This window comes from Triturus cristatus, chromosome 11 (genome assembly GCF_964204655.1).
Source record: "Triturus cristatus chromosome 11, aTriCri1.1, whole genome shotgun sequence".
Classification (NCBI taxonomy): Eukaryota; Metazoa; Chordata; class Amphibia; order Caudata; family Salamandridae; genus Triturus; species Triturus cristatus.
In genome coordinates this window covers 149,453,991-149,477,480 of record NC_140594.1, presented here as the reverse complement: position 1 = coordinate 149,477,480, position 23,490 = coordinate 149,453,991, and the positions used below count along the sequence as shown (strand labels likewise).

General features: G+C 49.9%; 1 protein-coding gene across 7 annotated transcripts in view; it reads right to left on the bottom strand.

Moving 5' to 3' along the window:
• The window catches only part of SBNO1 (strawberry notch homolog 1), a 1,282,279-nt gene that overhangs the window by 527,711 nt on the left and 731,078 nt on the right, over window positions 1-23,490 (bottom strand). For all 7 annotated transcript variants that reach the window (XM_085634811.1, XM_085634813.1, XM_085634807.1 and 4 more), the window contains one exon: window positions 10,170-10,336. In XM_085634811.1, the coding sequence (XP_085490937.1) occupies window positions 10,170-10,336 (167 nt within the window). The remainder of the gene's footprint in view (window positions 1-10,169; window positions 10,337-23,490) is intronic.

The window sequence follows — 23,490 nt, the reverse complement described above, 5'->3', positions numbered from 1 at the left end:
ACCAGACACATTTCTGACCCCTTCACAGGGGGAGCCCACGCGCTCAGAGGTCAAAAACACTGCCTGCTCTGGCAGGTGTTTACACCTCCTCCAGCAGGATGGCTAGTGATTTGGCATATTACGGCCAGGGGCTTCAAAGCCTCTTCCGACTTTGATATGTGAACCCGGCTTCCCCCAGACCTGGGAATTGCCACCCCCTGTCCTGGGGCCCATTTGGCTCCAAAGTAGGCGGGTAAATTACCTAGTCAGGAGGCGTGTCACTCTCAGGCCAGGCACACCACGAAGGTGGGTAACCTGAAGTGAACAGCCAAGAAAGGGTTTCACCGTTTTTAAAAGGGTGAAACTAGGAACTCTGGGTCAGGGTTATGTCCAACCGTGACAAGAAGTGGTCATAAAGGGGTGTGGTTATCCCATTGACTACTACCCTATGTTCCCCTTAACTCCCCTAAATACAGTATTTAGGAACCCCCTCGACACCAGGAACTCAGATTAATTTATTGGGATCCGAAGGAAGGACTAAGAAGAGCAATCACTGTGAGAACTGAGGTCTTTACCACTACTTGGCACCAATCCCTACCTTGCTGCTGGAACCTCAACAATTGCACCGACTCATCCAATAGCTGAACTCCATCCATTACTGTGGAGCACCATCCAACAACTTCAACAACCAGGCTCCTTTGAAGTAGAGGAGCCATCCCCCTGCATATGCAGGCGCTGAAAGCATCTGTCCGGTAACCCGTGCTGTTGCCATCAGGCCCACCAAAGGAGCAGCGCGACAGGAAAAGATCCCTGAGGCTCTAGGAAGTCAGCCCCATCTCTTTGACACCTTTAGAGACCCTAGACACTCCAGGAACTCCCCTGCACCAATACCCTAACTACCAGGGCCCTTGCTTCTACTAAGGCTTGTTTGTGTCCAGTCTGAACACCACCGCCACAAAGATTTACTGAAAGTTACGAGATCCACATCGAGAGTTACTCTGCAGTGTTTCTTTTCCCTCTTCTACAGGTATACCGAGAACTGTGAGAGTCTCCAACACTAAAGTGGTCCACCAGCCAGCACCGCTGCACCCAACCACCACAGCCAGCGTACACGTCTTCTGCCTGTATTCCCTTGGCCAAGGAGTCTCTAAGTGCTGAGCCCCCCTTTGGGTTCCGCCAGAATTGTCCCCAAACACCCCTTTGCAGACACTGTTTGGACAGGTCTCTTTAAACAAGGAGTCTCCAACAATTACTTATATTACACTTAATTCACCGCAAGCTACTAATAGTGTTAGTGATGTAATAGTGACCACATCAGACATGATCACATCAGTGGACGACATGACAAGGATAACCAGCGGTGATCACCTCAGTACGTCAGAAGAGTTGCCAGCAGTAATGCACAAATGGATTTGCCAATTTAAAATACACACACACATAGGTAATAAATGCCACCAATAGCTGCAGTGACCCTGGCACGTACTTAAAGAACAAGTTACTTACCTTCGGTAACGATGTATCTGTAAGAAACATTAGTTAGTTAGATTCCTCACCTTAGAATATCCCCAGGCGTCAGGCTGGATCCGGAAAGATTTTTGTAGCAATACCCCTTGCGCGTCGGTAAACGTCGTCTGCGGCTCCGCGTCCGTCGTCGTGCGCCGGAATGACGTCGGAATACTTAGGCGCCGCCCTTGCGCGCTGACGTCAGTTCTTATACATAACTTTCCGCGCCAGGGACGCTGAGCCATGCAAGAGACCGACACTGGTGCCAAAAAATCTAGGGCCCTGAAAGGGAGAACCTTAACCCTAGATGTCGGTTCGCAGAACGGGGAGGCTGGGTGGGTCGGTGAGGAATCTAACTAATTAATGTTTCTTACAGATACATCGTTACCGGAGGTAAGTAACTTGTTCATCTGAAAGAAACACGTTAGTTAGATTCCTCACCTTAGAATAGATACCCCAGCAATACCAACCCCGGAGGTGGGTCTGCGAACCAAGATCACACCAGAAAGTCCTGGAGAACAGAACGGCCAAAGCGGCCATCTCTCCGGACTTGGCTGTCCAGGAAATAGTGCTTGGCGAACGTGTGCAGTGAAGCCCACGTCGCCGCCTGACAGATGTCCTGCAAGGGGACTCCCCGTCCCAGGGCAGTTGTCGCCGCTGTGGCCCGGGTGGAATGGGCTCTCAGCCCAACAGGAGGGACCTTTTTCGCCAAGGAATAGCAGAGTTTAATACACAACACAACCCATCGCGAGATGGTCCGTTTGTGCACAGCTTTACCCTTCTTAGCACCTACATATCCAACAAAAAGTTGGTCGTCCACCCGGAACTGTTTTGTGCGGTCCAAATAAAAGGACAGCGCACGTTTTGGGTCCAGACGGTGGAGCCTCTCCATCTTTTGAAGGATGCGGAGGCGGAAAGAAGGTGGGCAGCGTGACAGATTGCCCGATGTGAAAGGGAGTCACGACTTTAGGAAGAAAAGAAGACGGACGTGTCCGGAGGACAACCTTATCCGGATGAACCGAAATGAAGGGAGGCTTAGCTGACAGAGCCTGGAGCTCACTCACCCGCCTAGCGGAGGTGATAGCCACCAGGAAGGCAGTTTTCAGAGTCAGTAGACGAATGGGACAGTTGTGAAGGGGCTCAAAGGGACCGCACATCAGAAAAGTGAGAACAAGGTTCAAGTCCCACCGAGGCATTACGAATGGAACAGGAGGGAACATATGAGTAATGCCCATGAGAAAACGTGAAACAGGGGACTTGAAAAGAGAAGGCTGATCAGGAAGCCTTAAGAAAGCAGAGATTGCAGCAAGATAACCCTTCAAGGTGCCCAGAGCAGAGCCCTGCTGGGCCAAAGAAAGAAGAAAGAGGAGAACCTCAGAAAGAGGGGCAGAAAGGGGATCCACAGCCTTTGCTGTGCACCATGCCACAAATTTGTTCCACCGGCAGACGTGTACCGTCTTTGTGGAGGGACGCCTGGCTGCCAGAATGACATCACAGACTTCAGGAGGCAAGTCAAATGGCATCAACTGTCACCGCTCAATCTCCACGCATGGAGGTGGAGGCTGGACAGGTTCGGGTGGAGGACCGTCCCCTGCTGCTGCGACAGAAGGTCCTCCTGAAGAGGCAGTCGTATCGGGGGATCGATAGACATACTGAGTAGCTCGGGATACCAGTACCTTCGTGCCCAATCTGGAGCCACCAAGATGACTTGGGCCCGGTCGGCCTGATCTTCTTCAGCACTCTGGGCAGAAGTGGTATAGGCGGAAAGGCGTACAACAGACCGCAACTCCACTCGCGACGAAAAGCGTCTCCGAGCGAGTGCCGCCTTGGAAATTCCAACACGCAGAACTGCTGACATTGTGCGTTCTCTTCGGTGGCGAATAGATCTAACCAAGGCTCTCCCCACTGCAGAAAGAGACCTTGCGCCACGTCCGAGTTCAGATGCCATTCGTGATCCATCATGCACCGGCGGCTGTGTTCGTCTGCTCTGGCGTTCAGAGAGCCCGCCAGATGTTGAACCACCAAGGTGATGCCCTGATGTTCCAGCCATGTCCAGAGGCGCAGAGCCTCCTGACAAAGGGTCCACGACCCCACCCCGCCCTGTTTGTTGCAATACCACATGGCGGTGGTGTTGTCCGTGAACACCTGCACGACACTCCCGCGGACAAAGGGAAGGAAAGCTGTCAGTGCAAGTCGGATCGCCCTCAGCTCCAATAGGTTGATATGGAGCAGAGTCTCCGCCGGAGACCAGAGTCCTCTGATCTCCGTCTCTCCCATATGGCCCCCCCATCCCAGGAGGGACGCATCCGTCACTACGACATGCTCCGGTTGGGGTAGGGAGAGGGATCTGCCGCTGACCCAATCGCGATTCGTGAGCCACCACTGCAGCTGGTTCGCAGTGCCCTCCGAGATCAAGACATGGTCAGACAGGTTGCCTCGATGCTGGGCCCACTGAAACTTCAGGTCCCACTGCAGAGCCCGCATCCGCCACCTGGCGTGAGGTACCAACAGGATGCAGGAGGCCATCAGCCCCAGAAGCCGCAGCACCAACCTGACCGAAACCCAGGACAGAGGCCGGAAGATGGAAATCAGGGCCTGAATGTCCCGGACCCGCTGTTCCGGCGGATAGACCCGGAACTGCGCCGAATCGAGAACCGCCCCAGTGAAAAGGCGCTTCTGAGAGGGACTCAGGTGCGACTTCGGCACATTAATGGAGAACCCCAGCGAGTGCAGGAGGTCGGCCGTAGTCTGGAGGTGGGAGACTACTTGCTGGGGCGAGCCCGCCTTAAACAGCCAGTCGTCGAGATAGGGGAAGACTGGAACCCCTGATCTGCGCAGATGAGCTGCGACCACCGCCATCACTTTCGCGAACACCCGAGGGGCACTGGTGAGGCCGAAGGGGAGCACGGTGAACTGAAAGTGCTCCTGACCCACCGTGAACCGCAGGTAACGCCGGTGGGCCGGCAGGACGGGGATGTGGAAATAAGCGTCCTGCAAGTCCAACGCTACCATCCAGTCTCCAGGGTCTAGGGCAGCCAGAACCTGAGCTAAAGTGAGCATCTTGAACCGGTCCTTCCGTAAGAAGGAGTTCACGCTCCTGAGGTCCAAGATCGGGCCTAGGCCCCCTTTGCCCTTCTTGGGAACCAGAAAGTAGTGGGAATAACAACCACGACCTACTTCTGGACCAGGAACGCGCTCGACGGCCTCTTTGGCCAAGAGGGCCGAAACGTCCTCTCGTAGAAGATGCAAATGATCCCCCGACATACGGTGGTTCAGCGGTGGCATGGCTGGAGGGGTCGTCTCGAAGGGGAGGGAGTAGCCCCTTCGGACGATTTGCAGCACCCACCTGTCCGACGTGATGGAGCGCCAGTGGAGCAGGTGATGGCGAACTCTGCTGCCCACTGGCGTTGAATGGGCCTGAAAGCTCGGACTAGGAGGGCTTTGAGGCGGATGCTGCTGGGGTGGATGTGGACTGACCGGCACGTTGACCTCCAGTATCGCCTCCGCGGAATCCACATCCGCGACCGCGTGCAAGTTGGTCGTGCGGCCGGTGGCTGGGCAGACGTGAGGAGGCGCCCCTTCCTTGGCCACGAAAGGCAGAAACACCCAAGGACTTGGCCGTGGCCCGGGAGTCCTTGAACCGAGCCAGCGCACTGTCCGCCTTCTCACCAAAAAGGCGAGTGCCATCAAAGGGCATGTCCACGAGGGAACTCTGGATATCCCCCGAAAATGACGTGTACCTCAGCCAGGCGTGACGCCGAAGCGCCACCGTGGTGGAAATCGCCCGACCCAGCGAGTCCATGGTGTCAAGTCCACACCGTATGGCGTGCCGTGCTGCATCTCGACCGTCAGCAAGTGCTTGAGTGAGTCGTGCCCGGGCCTCCACCGGGCACAAGGGCAGCACGTCCTCCACCGTATCCCACAGAGTGGGAATAACGGTCCAAAAGGCAAGAGGTATTTAAAGACCGCAGCCCCAAACTCAGGGACGAGAACAGTTTCTTGCCAAACTGTTCCAACCTCTTGGATTCCCGATCCGGAGGAGCGGACGGGAAGGAGGACTGGGAGGTTGAGGCCTGGATAACCAGACTCTCGGGGGTGGGGTGTTGGGAGAGAAACTGGGGTCGCCCGGAGCAGGGCGGTGGCGCCGGGCAACGTTCCGGTCCACAGGAGGAACTGTGGAGGGCTTGGACCAAGTGCAGCAGAGGCTCATTGGAGCTTGCTGTCGGTTGAAGGACCTCTGTGTGGACGTTAGTCCTCACGGCCACAGCAGGCAACTCCAGCCCTAGGGCTCCGGCAGACTTGCGCAGCACCACTGAAAAGGCTGCACCCTCCTCCGAGGCCACAGTCGGAGGAGAGATGAAACCAGCGTCCGGGGAGGTATCCAGACCGCTGGCATCCCCCAGTTAGTCTGCCCAGTCCTGTGAAAGTTGACCCTGGAGGGCCATAGGGTCCTCAGACCCCTCCCAGTCGCCCCGTCATCCGATTCCTGATAAACAGGAGGAACGATTGGAGCCGGACGGTAGATGAAACGGTCATCCATCGACGTTGGGTGCGGCGCCGTACCGGCGTCGGGTCCGGATTGGGGCTAAACCGGGGAACGTCGTCGTCCGGAGATGGCGTCGGAGGTGGAACCGGTGTCTGCGCCGGCGGAGGAGGCGTCGTGAGGTCGACCGGCGCTGACCGAGATCCAGGCCTGGATCCCTCTGGGACCTGCGGCACCGGGGCCGGAGCCGCCGGCACGCGAGGTCGCCCTGTCGAGCCTGCGGGGCCCTAAGGCGCGCCTACAGGCGTCGATGGCGGAGCCAGGCCCCTCATGGCCGAGAGGAAGGCACTGACCTCCGCCGGAGTCACGGGTATGGGTATGGGTATGGGGACAGACGCGCTGCTGCGGCTCCGACAGAGCCGCGGGGGTGGGACCACCCTGACCCTCAGCCGAGTCACGCGACCTTCGGGGGGAGTCCGAAGAGCGATGTCGTCTCTTGGACTTCTTGGAGTGCTTCGACTTACCCGAAGACCCTGACGAGCGATGACCATGACTGCGGCTCCGCGATCGGTCCTTGGACCTCCTCCTGGACCGGGACCGAGAGCGGCGCGGACCCGAATGCCGAAGCTCGAGAAGCTTACGGGACCGCTCCCTCCTAGCTTTCGACGTCAAGGCCTGGCAATCGAGGCACGACTCCGCGTCATGGTCGGCCCCCAGGCAATAAAGGCCCCGGCGATGGTGATCCGTCACAGACATCAGGCGATGACAGGCGTCACAGGCCTTGAAACCAGGCATCCTACCGGCACCAGAGTTGAGTCGATAGACCAAAAGAAGTCAAAAAAGTTAGTCAAAAAATGACTAGGGGAAAGCTCTTCCCGGATCGGCGCTTTCTGGCGCGGAAAAAAGAAGAACTGACGTCAGTGCGCGAGGGCGGCGTCTAAGTACTCTGACGTCATTCCGGCGCACGACACAGACGACGGACGCGGAGCCGCAGACGACGCCTACCGACGCGCAAGGGGTATTGCTACAAAAATCTTTCCGGATCCAGCCTGACGCCTGGGGATATTCTAAGGTGAGGAATCGAACGTGTTTCTTTCAGATCATATTAGTAAGAAGTCTCTGCAAATGATGTATCACTCAAAAATCACCTTTACGTAGATTTTGGAAATTAAGCCATTTTTGTCCAATCATCAGCTTTTGAGTTCTGAAAATACACCAGTTTCTCTTGCAATACACCATTTTATCATATACATGTTAATTTAATCAAGCAAAATGTTTCAATTTAGTAGGCTGGGGTACACACAGGAGAGCTACTGATCACCTCATGAGCTACTCGTTGGTGAAGTCTGCTTTAAACATTTAGACAGCTGACCATGCTTGAGGCTACTATCACGGCCAGCACCTCTGCACCCAGACACACCAAAGCAGGTAAACCCGAACTTATGGTGGTACTTTGGACCCTTGCCCCCTAACGACTTAAGTCCTAAAAGGTACACTCTACAAACGTTTACAAATACCTGGGAGAGGGGTCAAAAAGTTAGCGCTAGCTCTCTGGATTCGCGACTTCTTGCATAGAAAGAAAGGAACTGATATCAGTGCCGATCAAGTCACATCCGGCATGGACGGCATTAACACGGGACCTTATGCACCACCTACCGGCACACACAGTTACTGCTCAAGATTTTCCAGATCCAGTCTGAAGCCCAGGAAATATTCTAAGGTGATGAATCTGCGGTTAGAAGTCTTACACAAGTAAAAACTTGGCTATGCCAACTGTGGCTCTTTCTTTTTAGCTAGAACCAGGATGCTTTTGGGTATTTGCTAGCTCTATAACACTCCAACCCGTCACCTATGTTACCCAAGATAAGATTGCTAAAATGGCACCAGATACAAGACTGACTTGTCCGAGATGCAACCAACCAACCACAGGGTATATTTGGATACATATATCTGCCACCTGCCCAGTGATTAGACGTTTTTTTTGGGGGGGGCGGGGTGTTGGACTAAAACGTACTATATACAAAGCACGCCAGAACAGTATGAGGTGCTGAAACCAGTACACCAGAGAAACTTCACCACACCCTAGCCATCATGTATCGTTTTGGTCAGCAAGGCTCCGAGGTTCTTCAGGAGAACCGGCAACATGTCTGTGGCCAAGTCCCATAAAGCATGAGTGTACCCGCTCAAAAGGCACACTGTGTTCAAGGATCATAAGGCTTAGCTAGTCGAAGAGAACACGCTCTTTCTCAAGGCATCAATAAGTTTCCACCCTCTATCGAGATGGATAGAAAGTATTTGGAGTATCTTTCTTTGTTAACATCTGTACCACTTGAATCTCAGTCGCATGCAGCAAGAAAAGGCAAATTATGCAGCATTATGCGCCACATTTTGAGATAGAACCACTTCATTATTTTGTAAATTTTAAACTTGTTAACACTGTCTGGGCATTAGATGCATCTCTTTAGTACCAGTTTAGTGCCCGAATATAGCAATAAGCAACTGAAAGGTAACCAGTCCAACTTTGCAAATAGCCTTGCATTGCGTGGCAACATGTTGCTGCGTTTTTTAGAACCTTTTTAAACGTTTGAGCTAGAAACATTTGCTTTTGTTACACCCTGGAGATTATGCAGCAGTTGATGGATTATGTGGTAAATACGGCAAATCTCCAATTATGTAAAAATTACAGCAGTCGCACAATCACATAATTCCAGTGGCCCTGGGAATAGCACATCTATATATTGGAGAAGCATGGGACAGGGGAGATAAGGAGTAGGTCGCAGCTTCATCATATGCCATGGAAAACATTTTGCATAACCTGAACTGTGTCAGAGTTCCATTCAAATAAGGACTGTAGCATCTGATAGTACTGGCTTTAAGGCAGACTATTAGAGTCTTGTTGCATACAGACAGATTGTTCTTTTATGATCTCATAACATGACATAGGCCTGAAGAGGGCCAGCAACTGCTTGGGGTCAAATAACAGCATGGGTCTGCAGTAGGTGCCAGTGAAGTCAGCACTGGCACGGAAGGGTTAGCTGTGGACGCAGGGAGGAAGCATGCCCCAGCATCGCTACAAGCCAGGGAACTGGTCCCATGGGATAAGTTGGTATCAAGGGAGTGATGGCCATTGAAAGTCTAAGTGGAGACACTTGCTGCTTAATGGAGTTTGAAGAGCATGCCAAAGGGGAACATGACCTCCCTAAGGCGGTTTGTTGCAGGGTCGGCTATGGGACAAGGAATTTGGGGCACATCAGAACCTGTTGCAAGATAAGATCAGAGTCAGTAGACCCTTGTGGGATATGATATTTTGAATGAAGCCCTTGTGTCTTCTTGACTGACTTGGAGTGGCATGATGGGGTTGAGTACTGTTTAGGTTTCTTGTGCTTATGAAACACCTTCGACTTACCACAAGAATTCGAGCAGGACCAGATTTTGGTGTGGGACAAACTTCTTGAATGCCAGTGCAAGCGGCTCCTCAGCTTGGGCCAGGCCCTTTTTTCTACTGTGATCTCTTCTGAGGTTTGGCAACAAAGAGGTTGGATGCCTGTTCCTCAAGCACTTTAGGGTGCATAAGGAACAATTAATGTTAGACTTTGCTGCGTAACTGAAATTCAAATGTTGTGCTGATCCAACACCAACATCTTCCTGCAGTCCCAGCGCAGCTTTAATTCCTGTTGAAACATTGTCCATGGTGCACCAAGTTAAGATTTTGAGTCGTCAGAAAATTGACAAGTTGGGTGCATTCCTGAAGAATTCTCCGGATCCAGTTTTGCACCTAGGAATACTCTAAAGGTGAACAATCTGTGGTTAAATATCCATCAGAGGGAGTAAACTCATTGTAATGGAGAGGAGATTTTGCCGCAAGTAGATTGTGTAATCAAGAATACATGGAAAAAACAATATACCAAAAATCCATGCAATGTTCAAATCTAATCATTTCACAGGAGGGGAGATGAGGAATTTGCGGTTTACCTATACATAAGCCACTTCAAGTGTCTTCCGTCTGGTTTACTAGTCAAGCAGCATGTAATCAATTCATATGGATGCATCAAGAAAACCCATTAAAAAAACAATAAAAAGAGCACATACCATACTAATAAGTGAAAATAACCAAAGAAAATATGAATTTAGAGGGAACACAAATTTCTTTAACATCAAGAAAACTTTGGAGTCCAATGACTGGCAAACAACAAATAACACTTACCTCTGCCACATTTTCAGGACCCCCAAGCTCATCTATGAGTTCATCCAAAGTGTTTGGAGGCAGATCTTCAGCTAACTTCTCTAATTTATCTAGCAGCTCCTTCTTCATTTGTTGGGCTCTTTCAACAGCATCTTGGCTGGTTACACAACTACTGCTAGTAATGTTTACTGAAAAATAAAAAATATTTTCTTTTGGTGGCAATCCTCATACTTGATTCTTGCCAAGATTATGAAAAATACAGGATATTGTTCATTCAATTAAAACAGAGTTTAAGAAATCTACACCCAGCAGAAAAGAGGGATACCCAGTAAATTGTATTTGGTTCATTTACATGACCAAGTGAAAATACCCCAAAAACATGGACCAAACTGCAAGCCACAATGGTATTTGTTGGTAGGAATTAATGCGCTGAATAACCTATGATGAAATGCCAGTAGATAACATTACAGGAACCAAAGTCAAATACCGTTTAACCAACCAAAGGAACTTAAGAAAAGCTGCACAAGAAACTGAGTTTCAAAACAGACTTCCATTTTAACGAAATGTACAGGTTACTTACCTTCGGTAACGCCTTATCTAGTAGAGACAATATCTAGCTGCAGGTTCCTTACTTTTGAATTTCCCCAGATGTCAGACTGGATTGGGAAGATTTTTTATAGAGCAGTACCCCAGTTCACCAGTAGGTGGTCTTGGTCGGCTCCACATGGTATCGTTGGTGTCGTTTGTGCCAGCAGGGACGTTCTTCTCACCTATATAGGCGACTTTCCATGCCAGAAATGCGGTATGTCCAGGAATTAGCATGACCCTAGACATTGGTCTTTAGAGAGGTGGGCCAGTAAGGAGTCTGCGGCTAGATATTGTATCTACCACATAAGGTTTTACCGAAGGTAAGTAACCTTTGAATAGATACCCAAGCAATACCATCCCCGGAGGTGGGTCTGCGGACAAATTTAGACTAAGAAAACCTGCAGAACCGAACGGGCAAGGTGCTCATCTCAGTGGAACTGACTCTCCAGGCAGTAATGCTTGGTAAACGTGTGCAAGGCCACCCACGTTGCTGCCTGACAGATGTCCAGGACTGGAACTCCATAGAGTAAAGCAGTGGTCGCAGCCGTAGCTCTGGTGCAATGAGCTCTTAAGCTTTCAGGAAGCTGCTTCTTTACCAGATCTTTTTTTTAAAATAAACTTTATTGGCATTTGTTAGAACTACAAACACAACCATACAACACATTAGATCATGAACAATTTATTACATTCCACCACGCTTCATGTATCCCCCCCCCTCCCCTCGTCTACGGGACATCAACTAACTTGATGTTCAATTCATTCTTCTTGTAACAAAGGGGAAGTGCAGATATTACCTCGATGTACATTCCATTTCCCCCATATCTTGTCCCACTTTTTGGAGCACCCCCTATTTACATAAATTGCTCATTCCGCCAACATACACCAGTCAACATCTCGCTCCCATTCGATTATGGTTAGTGGCTCAGGGAACCCCCATCTGCGGGCAATGTTACCCTTGGCCAGCATAAAGCGGTGGCAGCCCAGAGCTGCTCCATGCGATTAAGATACGTGACGTCCCATATATTCAGTAAGCATGTTTTGGGAGATAGTACTATAGCAGTCCCAAATACTTCTCCAACCCCTCTATTAATTGCCTCCCAAAAGAATTGATCAGGGGACACTCCCAAACTATGTGATAAAACGTGCCCGTCCCACCACACTGCCGCCGACAGTCAGCTGAGCAACCCAGGCCCATCTTAACGAGTGTGGTGCATGCGATATAGGATCGATGAAGCACTTTTAGTTGGACCAAGCGTAATCTTGACGGAACGGCCACTTTCTAGGAGAAGCCAGCGCCTACCGCCAGTCGTCCTCCTCTAATTCGCCAATATCTGTCTGCCAGCGTGTGAGTAGTTACTTAAATGGGTCTTGTAAATTATTGATTAGCTTTCGATATGTGAGTGAGATTGATTTACTGTCCATGGGATCTGCTATTAATCTGTTTGAGTGGGGTAGCCTCTGGGATCTCATCTATATCTTTAGTTGCCTCAAGTAAGGCATGTCGTATCTGTGGATACCGAATGGTCTCGCCAATCGCTAGTTGATATTCTTTTTGTAAGTCAGTGAATGTCAGTATTTTGCCCTTTTTTATTAAATCCCCAACCTGTGATATACCAATGGTGTCCCATTTGTCGAAGCCTCTAGAGTTGCCGGAGGTTGCCTAGTTTTTCTGCATGCCATAGGGGCATCACAAGCGTCCGTTTGTTGCCCCATCAGAGTTTTGTAGTGGCAGCGTGCCATATGGCAACTGTTAGCGCCGTGGGACCAGTGAGCTGCTGTCTGTTCAGCTTAGTATAGAGAGCTTCTCTGTACCCTACACGGCCCATCAGCCATTTATCCATCCTGCATGCTAGTTCCTGCCGCTCACCATTTACCCACTTGTTTATGATTAAGAGGTGGGCTGCCCAATAGTAACTAAGGATGTCTGGTAGTGCAATTCCAAGTGCATAGCAAATCTTGATGCAGATGGTCCACTTCTACACCTCTTCATACCAACATACCCCACGAAGCTTTGGTCATCCACCCAGAACTCTTGTGTGCAGTCAAGGTACAACAACGCTGCTTTTTTTGGGTCCAGACAGTGGAGTTGCTCCTTCTTTAGAGGGATGTGGAGGAGTGTAGAAAGTCGGCAAGGTGACAGATGGGGCCACATGAAATGGTGTTACCACTTTTGGCAGAAAAGAGGATGTAGTGCGAAGCAACAGTGTGTCAGGAAAAACAGAGGAAGGGAGCCTTAGTTGATAAAGCCTGCAGCTCACTCACCCTCCTGGCCGATGTAATCACCACAAGAAGGATAATCTTACTTACCCAGTAAGCATCTGTCCTTGGCATGTAGAGCTGTGGATTCACATGCTTTGCATACTACTGCCATCTAGTGTTGGGTCCGGAGGTTTGCAAATTGTTTTTGTTCGAATAAGTCTTTCCAGTCACAAGGTAGGAGTCTTCTCCTTTCGGTGATAGTGCGCATGGGCATCAACTCCATTGTTAGATTGTTTCCCCGCAAAGGGTGAGAATGGAGTTAGTAAAGGTAGAACAGAGATGTCCATGCGTCTGTATGTAAGTAAAAAGAACTGCAACAGGTATAGGTACCCAGGGAGGCGGGTGGGCACATGTGAATCTACAGCTCTACATGCCAAGGACAGATGCTTATTGGGTAAGTAACATTATCCGTTCGAGGCATGTGAACTATGGAATATTCCCTAAGAAAGCCAAAGTAGCCACTATCTTGCGAGTGGAATACGCTCTAGAGGGCATTGTTAAAGTTCTCTTTGCTTTTGCATAACATGTTTGAATACATTTAACAATCCATCCAGCAATACCTGATTTGGATATAGGATTGCCTTTGTGAGGTTGAGCAAAAGTTACAAACCATTGTTTTGTCTTATGAAATAGTTTTGTTCTTCGTATGTAATATAACAAAGCTCTTTTAACATCTAAAGTGTGTAGAGCTCGTTCTGCCACAGAATCTGGATGAGGGAAGAACACAGGTAACTCAACCGATTGATTGATGTGAAAGGCAGATGCTACTTTAGGTAGAAATTTAGGGTTTGTACGAAGGACCACTTTGTCCTTGTGAAGTTGGAAAAAGGGTTCTTCTATGGTTAGTGCATGTAGCTCACCCACTTTCCTCAGTAAAGTAATTGCAATGAGGAAAGCGATTTTACATGAGAGAAATTGCAGTTCACATTTATGCATCGGCTCAAAAGGTGGACCCAATAATTAGGTAAGGACTATGCTAAGATTCCACACTGGGGCAGGTGGAGGTTTATGGTATAATTCTTTAGTCCTTCCATAACTGCTTTGACAACTGGTACTATAAACAGAGACAAGTGCTGTCTATTTTGTAGGTACGCAGCTATTGCAGCAAAATGTAAGCGGATGGATGTGTAAGCTTATTCGGACAGCTGTAAATTCAATAAATAACAGATATTTTGTATGGAAGCATCCAAAGGACCGATATTCTTGTTATTGCAATAGATAACAAATAGCTTCCACTTGGCTGCATAACAAGCTCTTGTAGTAGGCCTTCTGGCCTCTCTGATAATGTTCATAGTCTGGAGGAAGATTCAGATATCCAAACTCTATGATTTCAGGAGTCAGATCGCTAGCTTGAGTTATTTGGGATCTGAGTGCCTAATTTCTCTATGGCTCTGACTGAGGAGACTGGATGTGTGATGTAGCTTTTGATGTGGAACTATTGATAGCTCCAAGAGGGTCGTGAACCCAGGTCGAAGGGCCCACGTGGGAGCTATTAAGATTAGTGTGAGGGATGTTTGCCTGAGTTTCCGAACCACTGATGGAATGAGTGGGAGAGGAGGAAAAGCGTATGGAAATATTCCAGACCAGTTCATCGATAGTGCATTGCCTTTGGAGAGCGGGTGTGGATACCTGGAGGCGAAGTTTGTGGATTTTGTGTTTTGGTGTGAGGCAAATAGATCTATTTGAGGCAACCCCCAATTTTGAAAGTATGGGAGGAGAACTTGAGGGTGGAGTTCCCACTCGTGGATTTGCTGCCTGTCTGCTGAGAAAGTCGGCAATCTGATTGTTTACTCCTGGAATGTTCTGCTAATTTTGTGATGTATGGCCCATTCCCAAATGTCCTGAGCTAGGCGTAACAGGTGGAGAGTGTGTCCTCCCCCGGTTTTTCTATATAATACATAGCTGTCATGTTGTCGGTGCAGAATAGGACAGCCTTGCCTAGAAGGTGAACTTGAAAAGCTTTGAACGCTAGAAACACTACTAGCAGCTCTAGATGATTTATGTGGAGATCCTTTGGTTTTGACTCCACAAGCCTCGACTTGTGTGATTATAGAGATGTGCTCACCAACCAGTGAGCGACGGGTCTACTGTTAGTACTGTCTGTTTAACCGGGTCTATGAAGGGCCGCCCTCTTGATAAGTTTTGTGGCTTCCACCACTGCAGAGAGCGATGGGTGCGGCTGTTTACCAACACTAGATGGGACAAAAGACCCTGCGATTAGTTTCACTGACTCGCTAAGCATTCCTGAAGGGGACGCCTATGAAGCTTTGCATGGGGGACAATCATAATGCAAGAGACCATAATTCCCAGCAGTTACATATACATTCGAGCTGGTAGTGTGTGGGCTGAAATTGAGCAATACGAGCCTTAATATTGCGAATTCTGGCTGCATTGGGAAAGGCGAGAGCTTTTTGAGCATCTAAAGTGGTTCCTAGATCGGTTTGTGTGTTGGAAGGTTGAAGATGAGACTAACACATTGACTGTAAATCCTAGTTGGTTTAGTAAGTGTAGTGTGATGTGAGTTTGCTGAACACATTTTCTGTAAGTTCTGGATTTGATGAGCCAGTCGTCTCAGTAAGGGAAGACATGAATATGTTGTCTTCGCAGGTGAGCAGCGACCACTGGCAGGCATTTGGTAAATACTCTGGGGGCCGTGGTGACTCCAAATGGAAGCACTTTGAACTGGTAATGCTGCCACGCTATCACAAATCCAAGATATTTGCGATGAGCGTGATGTATTGGAATGAATATGCTACTTACCAGTATGCATCTGTTCTTGGCATGTAGGGCTGCTGACATTCATATCTGTGCATAGATCGCCGCCTAGTGTTGGGTCTGGATGTTTGCACGTTGTTGTCCTGGAAGAGTCTTCGAAGTATCCTGAGATAGGTGACTCCTCCCCTGGACCACAGTGAGCATGGGCATCCTCTCCATCCCCAGATTGTTTTTCGCCATTGTGGCAGTGATGGAGTAGATACAGAAAGTGATGACCATGCTTACAGTAATTCTGAGAGCTGCAGCTGCTACAGGCGCCGGGGAGGAGGGAGGGCGATATGAATGTCAGCAGCCCTACATGCCAAGAACAGATGCATACTGGTAAGTAGCATATTCAGTTCGAGGCATGTGGGCTGCTGAATTCATATCTGTGCATAGAATATATAGCAGTACCCTCTATTAGCGGCGGCTACCAGTGCCAGCTGCAGCGGTCTGAAAAAGAGTTGAGAACAGCCTGTCCTACAGCTGCCTGCTGTTTTGATTGCACATCTACACAATAGTGTTTGGTAAATGTGTGTGTAGTGGACCAGGTGGCTGCTCTACATATATCATGCAAAGGAATGTTTCCAAGGAAACCCATGGAGGCCCCTAACTTACGTGTTGAGTGGGCTCGTGGGGGAATCAATGTGCGTTTAGCCTTTTGATAGCAAATTTGAATACATTTAACTATCCATCTGGCTATACCTGCTTTGGAGATGGCGTTACCTTTGTGGTGTGGGGCAAAGGCAACGAAAAGTTGTTTTGTTTTCCTGAAGACTTTAGTCCTGTCGATGTAGTACATGAGGGCTCTCTTTACATCCAGTTTATGGAGTGCTCTTTCTGCGACAGTTTGTGGGTTTTGAAAGAAAACAGGCAGTTCAATAGTTTGATTCATGTGGAACTGCGATATTACTTTGGGCATGAATTTGGGGTTGGTACGTAGTACGACCCTGTTGGCGTGAACCTGTATGAATGGCTCTTGAATGGTTAGTGCCTGGAGTTCACTAACTCTTCGTAACGAAGTGATTGCCACTAGGAAAGCTACTTTCCAGGTGAGGAATTGAATCTCACATGAGTGGAGAGGTTCGAAGGGTGGACCCATCAGTCGGGTGAGGACCAGGTTGAGGTTCCACACAGGTGCTGGTGGGTGTCTTGGGGGAATTACTCGGTTAAGTCCCTCCAAGAAGGCTTTGTTGGCAGGCACTTTGAATAAAGAGAGGTGCTGCCTGTTTTGGAGATAGGCTGATATTGCGGTCAAATGGACACGTATTGAGGTGTATGCCAGATTGCATCGGTACAGGTGTAGGAGGTAACAAATTATGTTTTGGATGGATGCATCTAGCGGGTTGTCATTGTTATTGCAATAAATGACGAACCTTTTCCATTTGGCTGCATAGCAAGCCCTGGTAGTGGGTCTCCTGGCCTCCTTAATGATGTCCATACAGTCAGGTGGCAGGTTTAGGTAGCCAAACTCTAGGACTTCAGGAGCCAGATTGCCAGGTTCAGCTGTTGCGGACCTGGGTGCTGAATCTCTCCATGGTTCTGCGTCAAATGCGCGGGTTTGATCCGCAGCCTTTGATGGGGCACCACGGAAAGTTCGAGAAAGGTGGTGTACCATGGCTGGCGTGCCCACGTTGGAGCAACCAGGACGAGTGTGAGTGAGTGTTGTCTGAGTTTGCGAGCCACCAGCGGTATCAATGGTGCTGGGGGAAAAGCGTACGCAAATCTGCCGGACCAGTTCATCCATATCGCATTGCCCTGCGACTGCGGATGTGGGAACCTGGCAGCAAAGTTTTGGCATTTTGCGTTTTCGCTTGTGGCGAATAGGTCTATCTCTGGGTGACCCCACTGCTGGAAGTACGGTTGGAGTACTGATGGGTGTAACTCCCACTCGTGCATCTGGTGGCTGTGTCTGCTGAGCATGTCCGCCATCTGGTTGTCTTTGCCGGGGAGATGTTCCGCCATGAGGAACATGTTCCTCTGAATGGCCCACTTCCACATGCTCTGAGCCAGATGAGACAACTGTGGAGAGTGTGTTCCTCCCTGCTTCTGTATGTAGTACATGGCAGTCATGTTGTCCGTCCGGATCAACACGACTTTGTTGCACAAGTGTACTTTGAATGCCTTCATGGCTAGGAAGATTGCCATCAGTTCTAGAAGGTTGATGTGCATCTTCTTTTGTTGTGTTGTCCATAGTCCCTGCACTGTGTAATTGAGTACATGAGCTCCCCATCCCTGGAGAGACGCGTCCGCTGTCAGTATTATTTGTGGAACAGGCTCTCGGAACGGTCGGCCCTTGCAAAGGTTTTGTGGATTCCACCAATGCAGAGAGTTGTATGCCCGACCGCTCACCCCAACACTAGGTCTTTTAGTTGCCCGTGAGCCTGAGTCCATTGACGTGCTAAGCACTCCTGAAGCGGGCGCATATGTAGTCTCGCGTGTGGGACTATGAAAATGCAGGAGGCCATCATGCCTATCAACTGCATGAACACTCGCGCGGGAAGGGAGTGTTGGGGTTTGAACTTGGAAATCAGCATTTGCATGCTGTTGATCCTCACTAAATTTGGCTGAGCTGTGGCTGCCAGAGTGTGTATGGTCGCACCCAGGTACTGTTGTACGTGTGCGGGTTGGAGATGGGATTTTGGGTAATTTAGTGAGAACCCCAGGCTGTGAAGGAGGTGAATGGTACGGGACATGTGGCTGGCGCATTGCTGGGCTGACTTTGCCTGAACAAGCCAGTCGTCCAGGTAAGGGTAGACATGAATGTGTTGCCTCCGTAAATGTGCAGCCACTGTAGCTAGGCACTTTGTGAAGACCCTGGGCGCTGTTGTCACGCCGAAGGGAAGAACCTTGAATTGGTAATGCTGCCCCTGAATAGTGAACCTGAGATATTTTCTGTGTGATGGGTGAATGGGTATGTGGAAATACGCATCTTTGAGGTCTAGTGTGGCTAGGAAGTCTCCCTGTTTGAGCAGTGGGAGGACTTGTTGGAGGGTGAGCATGTGGAAATGCTCTGAGAGAATGTAGCGGTTGAGGGGTCTCAGGTCTAGTATGGGTCTGAGTGACCCGTCCTTCTTTGGTATTAAAAAGTACAGGGTGTACACCCCCGTACCGTGCTCGTGGACGGGTACGACCTCTATTGCGCCTTTTTGCAGCATACTTAGCACTTCCTGCTGTAATAGCGCTAAGTGCTCTGAGGACATAGGACGGTGTCTTGGCGGTATTGTGGGTGGAGTTGAGGTTAATTCTAGGCAGTAACCATGTTTGATAATATCTTTGACCCACCTGTCCGTGGTGATGGAGTTCCACGTGGACAGGAACCTTTGTAGCCTTCCCCTGACAGGTGTTATGTGGTCGGGAGGAAGGGAGAGGGCGTCACTGTTTGTTTTTGGGAGAGGATCTGGTATTGCCGTATCCGCGTCCTCTGCCCTTTGTGCTTGAACCACGATATCCACCTCGGGTGTTTTTATCGTAGGTACTTTGGGTGTTGCCCTTGTTGTAGGTTTGCTGTGACCCCTGTCCTCTACCTGCTCCTCTATGTCCGGGGCGACGAAAGGAGCCACTCCGAAAGGTCTGCGTTTGAAGAGACCCCATGGACTTTGCAGTGTCTGTGTCCTTTTTTATTTTTTCTAGGGTGGTGTCAACCTCTGGTCCGAATAAGTAGTCGGGGTTGACCGGCTGATTGAGGATGTTATTCTGAACCTCCGGTTTGAATCCGGAGATTCGCAACCAGGCGTGTCGTCATAACATGACGCTAGTGTTTATTGCTCTGGCAGCTGTGTCTGCGGCATCCAGTGCACACTTAATGGATGCGTTAGTGAGGAGTTGTCCCTCCCTCATGAGGATCTCTGCTCCCTCTCTGTATTGGTCAGGGAGATGTTGGAGTAATGTTTCTAGTGTGTCATAGTGTGCGCGATCGTAGCGAGCTAGGAGCGCCTGAGTATTGGCAATACGCCATATGTTAGCTGCCTGGGCTGCAACCCATTTGCCGGAGGTCTCTAGCACCTTGGACTCTTTGTCCGGGGGAGGAGCATCCCCAGTTGTCTGTGAGTGCGCCCGTTTGCGAGCATTGGCGACTACGATGGAATCCAGAGGCAACTGGCCTCTAATGTAGGTAGGGTCCCCAGGCGCCGACCTATATTTCTTGTCGATCCTGGGGTTTATTACTCGTGCCCTGGTGGGTTCTTTGAAAATGGCCTTTGCTGGTTTGAGGACACCTTTCAACATGGGTAGAGTTTTGATATTCCGTTCTGAGGATGCGAAAGTATCCATTAGAAAATCGTCCTCGATTGTGTCGGAGTGGAGTTGCACACCATGATTGGCCGCAGCACGTTCAATAAGGGCGTCCTCTGTGGGAGACGTTTTCGCACCATATAGCTGCGTGTCCTGTGTATCCATATGTGCACCCGGGTCTGCAGGGTCATCCCAAGCCTGATCAGGGTCCTGTTGGCCGTCAGGGTCCATCTCTCCGGGGTAGGGGACGTGGTCACCCATGTATTCCTCCAGAACGTCGGTTTCGGAGTGTGTCGGAGAGAAGGACTGTGGATCTTGGTAAGAGGTATGGAGAGGTTCGTAAAGAACTGGTTCCGAATCCACTGGCAGCTTTTTCTTTAGAGGGATCCGGTAGGAGTCCAAAGCTGGCTCGGAAGTTATCCTCCGCTTGTGGAGCATTATTCTGCCGGTGTCGGCATCGATGATGTGGGATGGTGACGTCTCCGTAGGAGAGCGTTCGGCAGGTGTGATCCTAGTGTGGGTGACACGTGTTCTGATTTCGAACAGTTTGGGTGCCGTGGATGGCGGCAGGCCAAAAGTGATGTTGGCCGGTGCCGGAGAAGCTTTTTGAGCTTTTTTCGGCTCGGAGCCTGAAGGGTCCTGTAGGGCTGCCTTTTCTTTGATGCGTTGCAAGGACGCTGCAACTTGCCGCACCTGGAACGCCGACGGTTCTTTGGCGCCGACCGGTTCTGTAGAGGCAGGCGTGGACTTTTTCGGTGCCACGGGGTCATCGAGTCGAGGAGAGGTAGTAGCCGTCGACGGCGTCGATGATTGTGCCTTTGGTGCTGCTTTGGAAGGAGTGTGAGACGCAGCAGCTATTTTGACCTTTGTGGCTGGAGCCGATTGTTTCGGTGCCGGGAGCCGAGGCGGTTTGGCGGCACCGATGGCCTTTTTCCGTGTGTCGGCGCCGACGTCGGCTGCTGCGAGCTCGGCACCGAAGTCCCGTTTGGTGCGGTCGGTGCCGACGGGTTTGGCTGGTGTCGAAGGTGTGGTGGGCCTCGATCCGACCAGTGTTACTTTCAGTTTCGGTTTCTGTTGAACCGATAGGGCTTTCGGTTTCGATGAAGGGAAACCAGTCGTTTTGGTTAGTAATGGCTGCCGCTGAATGTCGAGGCCGGGCCAGAGGGCGGGGCCGAAGAACTGCGGGATAGGTCTTGGGTAAGGCCCGAAGGCGATCCCTCGACCGGAGCCATAGACTGACGCACTGGGATATCCTCCGTCCGTACGGGTAGGCCTTGCTCGTCACCGGAGCTACTCTCTTCGGCCCCTAAGGCCTCATTGTAGTCTCCTACCTCGGTGTCGGCTTCGTCTCTGTGAAAGAGTCGTTCTTCGATGTCTTCCGATCCGGAGTCGTGTTCGGAAGCGGGGCTGGAGGGTAGGTTCTCCACGTCTTCCACATCTTCGTCCTCGGCGCTGAAGATGTTGGTCGGGGCCGGTGCCGCTTGCTGCGCTTCAAGTCTCGCTGCTCGTCGATTCCGGAGAGTCTTTTTGGATCGGAATCGGGCACAGGCCATACATGTGGACTCGTCGTGATCCGGTGAAAGGCATTTGTTGCACACCGGGTGGACGTCGACATGGGGATATTTCGCATTGCATACAGGACACCGCTTGAATGGTGTCCTCGATTCCATCGTCGAAGTCGGGTCGATGGTCGGATATGATGCGAAAAGACTTGGTCTTGAAGTTAGTAAACTAACAAATAACTATCGATACCGATTGGGAACAGTACAGACGCGAACTAAAGGCCTTTTGGCCCGAAAAAAGTTTTTCCTAACTTGAGTCAAGATAAGCACATCCGAACCCAATGGCGGAAAAAAACAATCTGAGGATGGAGAGGATGCCCATGCGCACTGTAGTCCAGGGGAGGAGTCACCTATCCCAGGATACTTCGAAGCCTCTTCCAGGACAACAACGTGCAAACATCCGGACCCAACACTAGGCGTCGATCTATGCACAGATATGAATTCAGCAGCCCACATGCCTCGAACTATGGAAATATGCGTCCTTTATGTCCAGAGTAAACATAAAATCGCCTTGCTGTAAAAGAGGGAGCACTTGCTGAAGTGTCACCATGTGAAAATGATCTGACTGTATATAGTGATTCAACTCTGAGGTCTAAAATGGGTCAGAGAGCCGTCCTTTTTGAGTATTACAAAGTACAGGGAGCATATGCCCGATCCTTGATAGTGCAGTGATACGGGCTCTCTGGCTCCCTTTAAAAGGAGAGACTGAACCTCCTGTTTGAGGAGGTGTAGATGATCCAGTGACATTTTGTGTAAACGTGGGGGAACGTTTGGAGGATTGTTGGTAAGCTTCAGGCAATAACCGTAACAGATAATTCTTAACACCCATTTGTCTGTAGTTATGGACTACCAGACTGGGAGGAATTGTGAAAGACGTCCCCGACAGGTGCTGAATGATCGGGGGAATCGTAGGCAAGTCACTGTTTGGTATTTGAGGGGGGAGGTACGTGTTGTAGAACTCCTACCTCTACCCTTGCCAATGTTGCCTCTGTAGCCTCCTCTAAAGAATCCTCTTGAGGAAGAGGTTTGATTGTTGCCCTTATAGGATGTAGAGGAAGTGTCTGAAGAGGTATTTTTGGACCCTCCACGAAAGAAGGTGCGCCAAAAGGACCCACGGTTGGAAGGGGAGTATAAGGCTCCCATAGATTTCGCGACGTCTGTGTCCTTTTTCATTTTTTTTAGGACGTGTCTACTGCAGGACCAAAGAGATGTTGTTTGTCGAATGCGGTGTTAAGAATGGAAGCCTGAAATTGGGGTTTAAAACCCGAAACCCTTAACCATGCATGTCTTCTTAGCAACACACTGGTATTCACGGCTCTAACCGCAGTATTGACGGCATCTAATGCCCACCTGATGGAAGAATTTGAGATAAGCTGCCCCTCTTGCACTAAGTCTTGGGCTGTGTGTTCATCTGGTAGAAACTGGAGAGCTGCTCCATTTCATCCCAGTGTGGTCTATCGTATCTGGCTAAAAGGACCTGGGTATTAGCGATACGCCAATAACTTGCAGCTTGGGAAGCTACTCTTTTCCCAGTTGCGTTTATGAGCTTTGACTGTCTGGAGGTGGAGCATCCCCGGACGTCTGAATTGGTCCTTTTATGGGCATTAGACACCACTAAAGAGTCTAAAGGTAACTGACCCTTAATGAAAGATGGATCTGATGGTGCAGGTGTATACTCTTTATCTATCCTGGGGGTAGGAATGCGTGCACGAACAGGGTCCTTAAATATGTTTTCCACATGCCTTAACATTACTTTAAGCATAGGGAGTGTGTATGTTTTTTTTGTTAACTCCTAAGGGTTTTAAAGAGGAAATCCTCCTCTAGGGATTCCTTATGTAACTGTACCCCATGATATTCAGCAGCCCTACTTAGCAGCTCTACTTAGCAGCTCTATGTAGCCTACATTATCGTCTGGTAGCGAAGGCTTGGTAGAGGGTCATTATCCG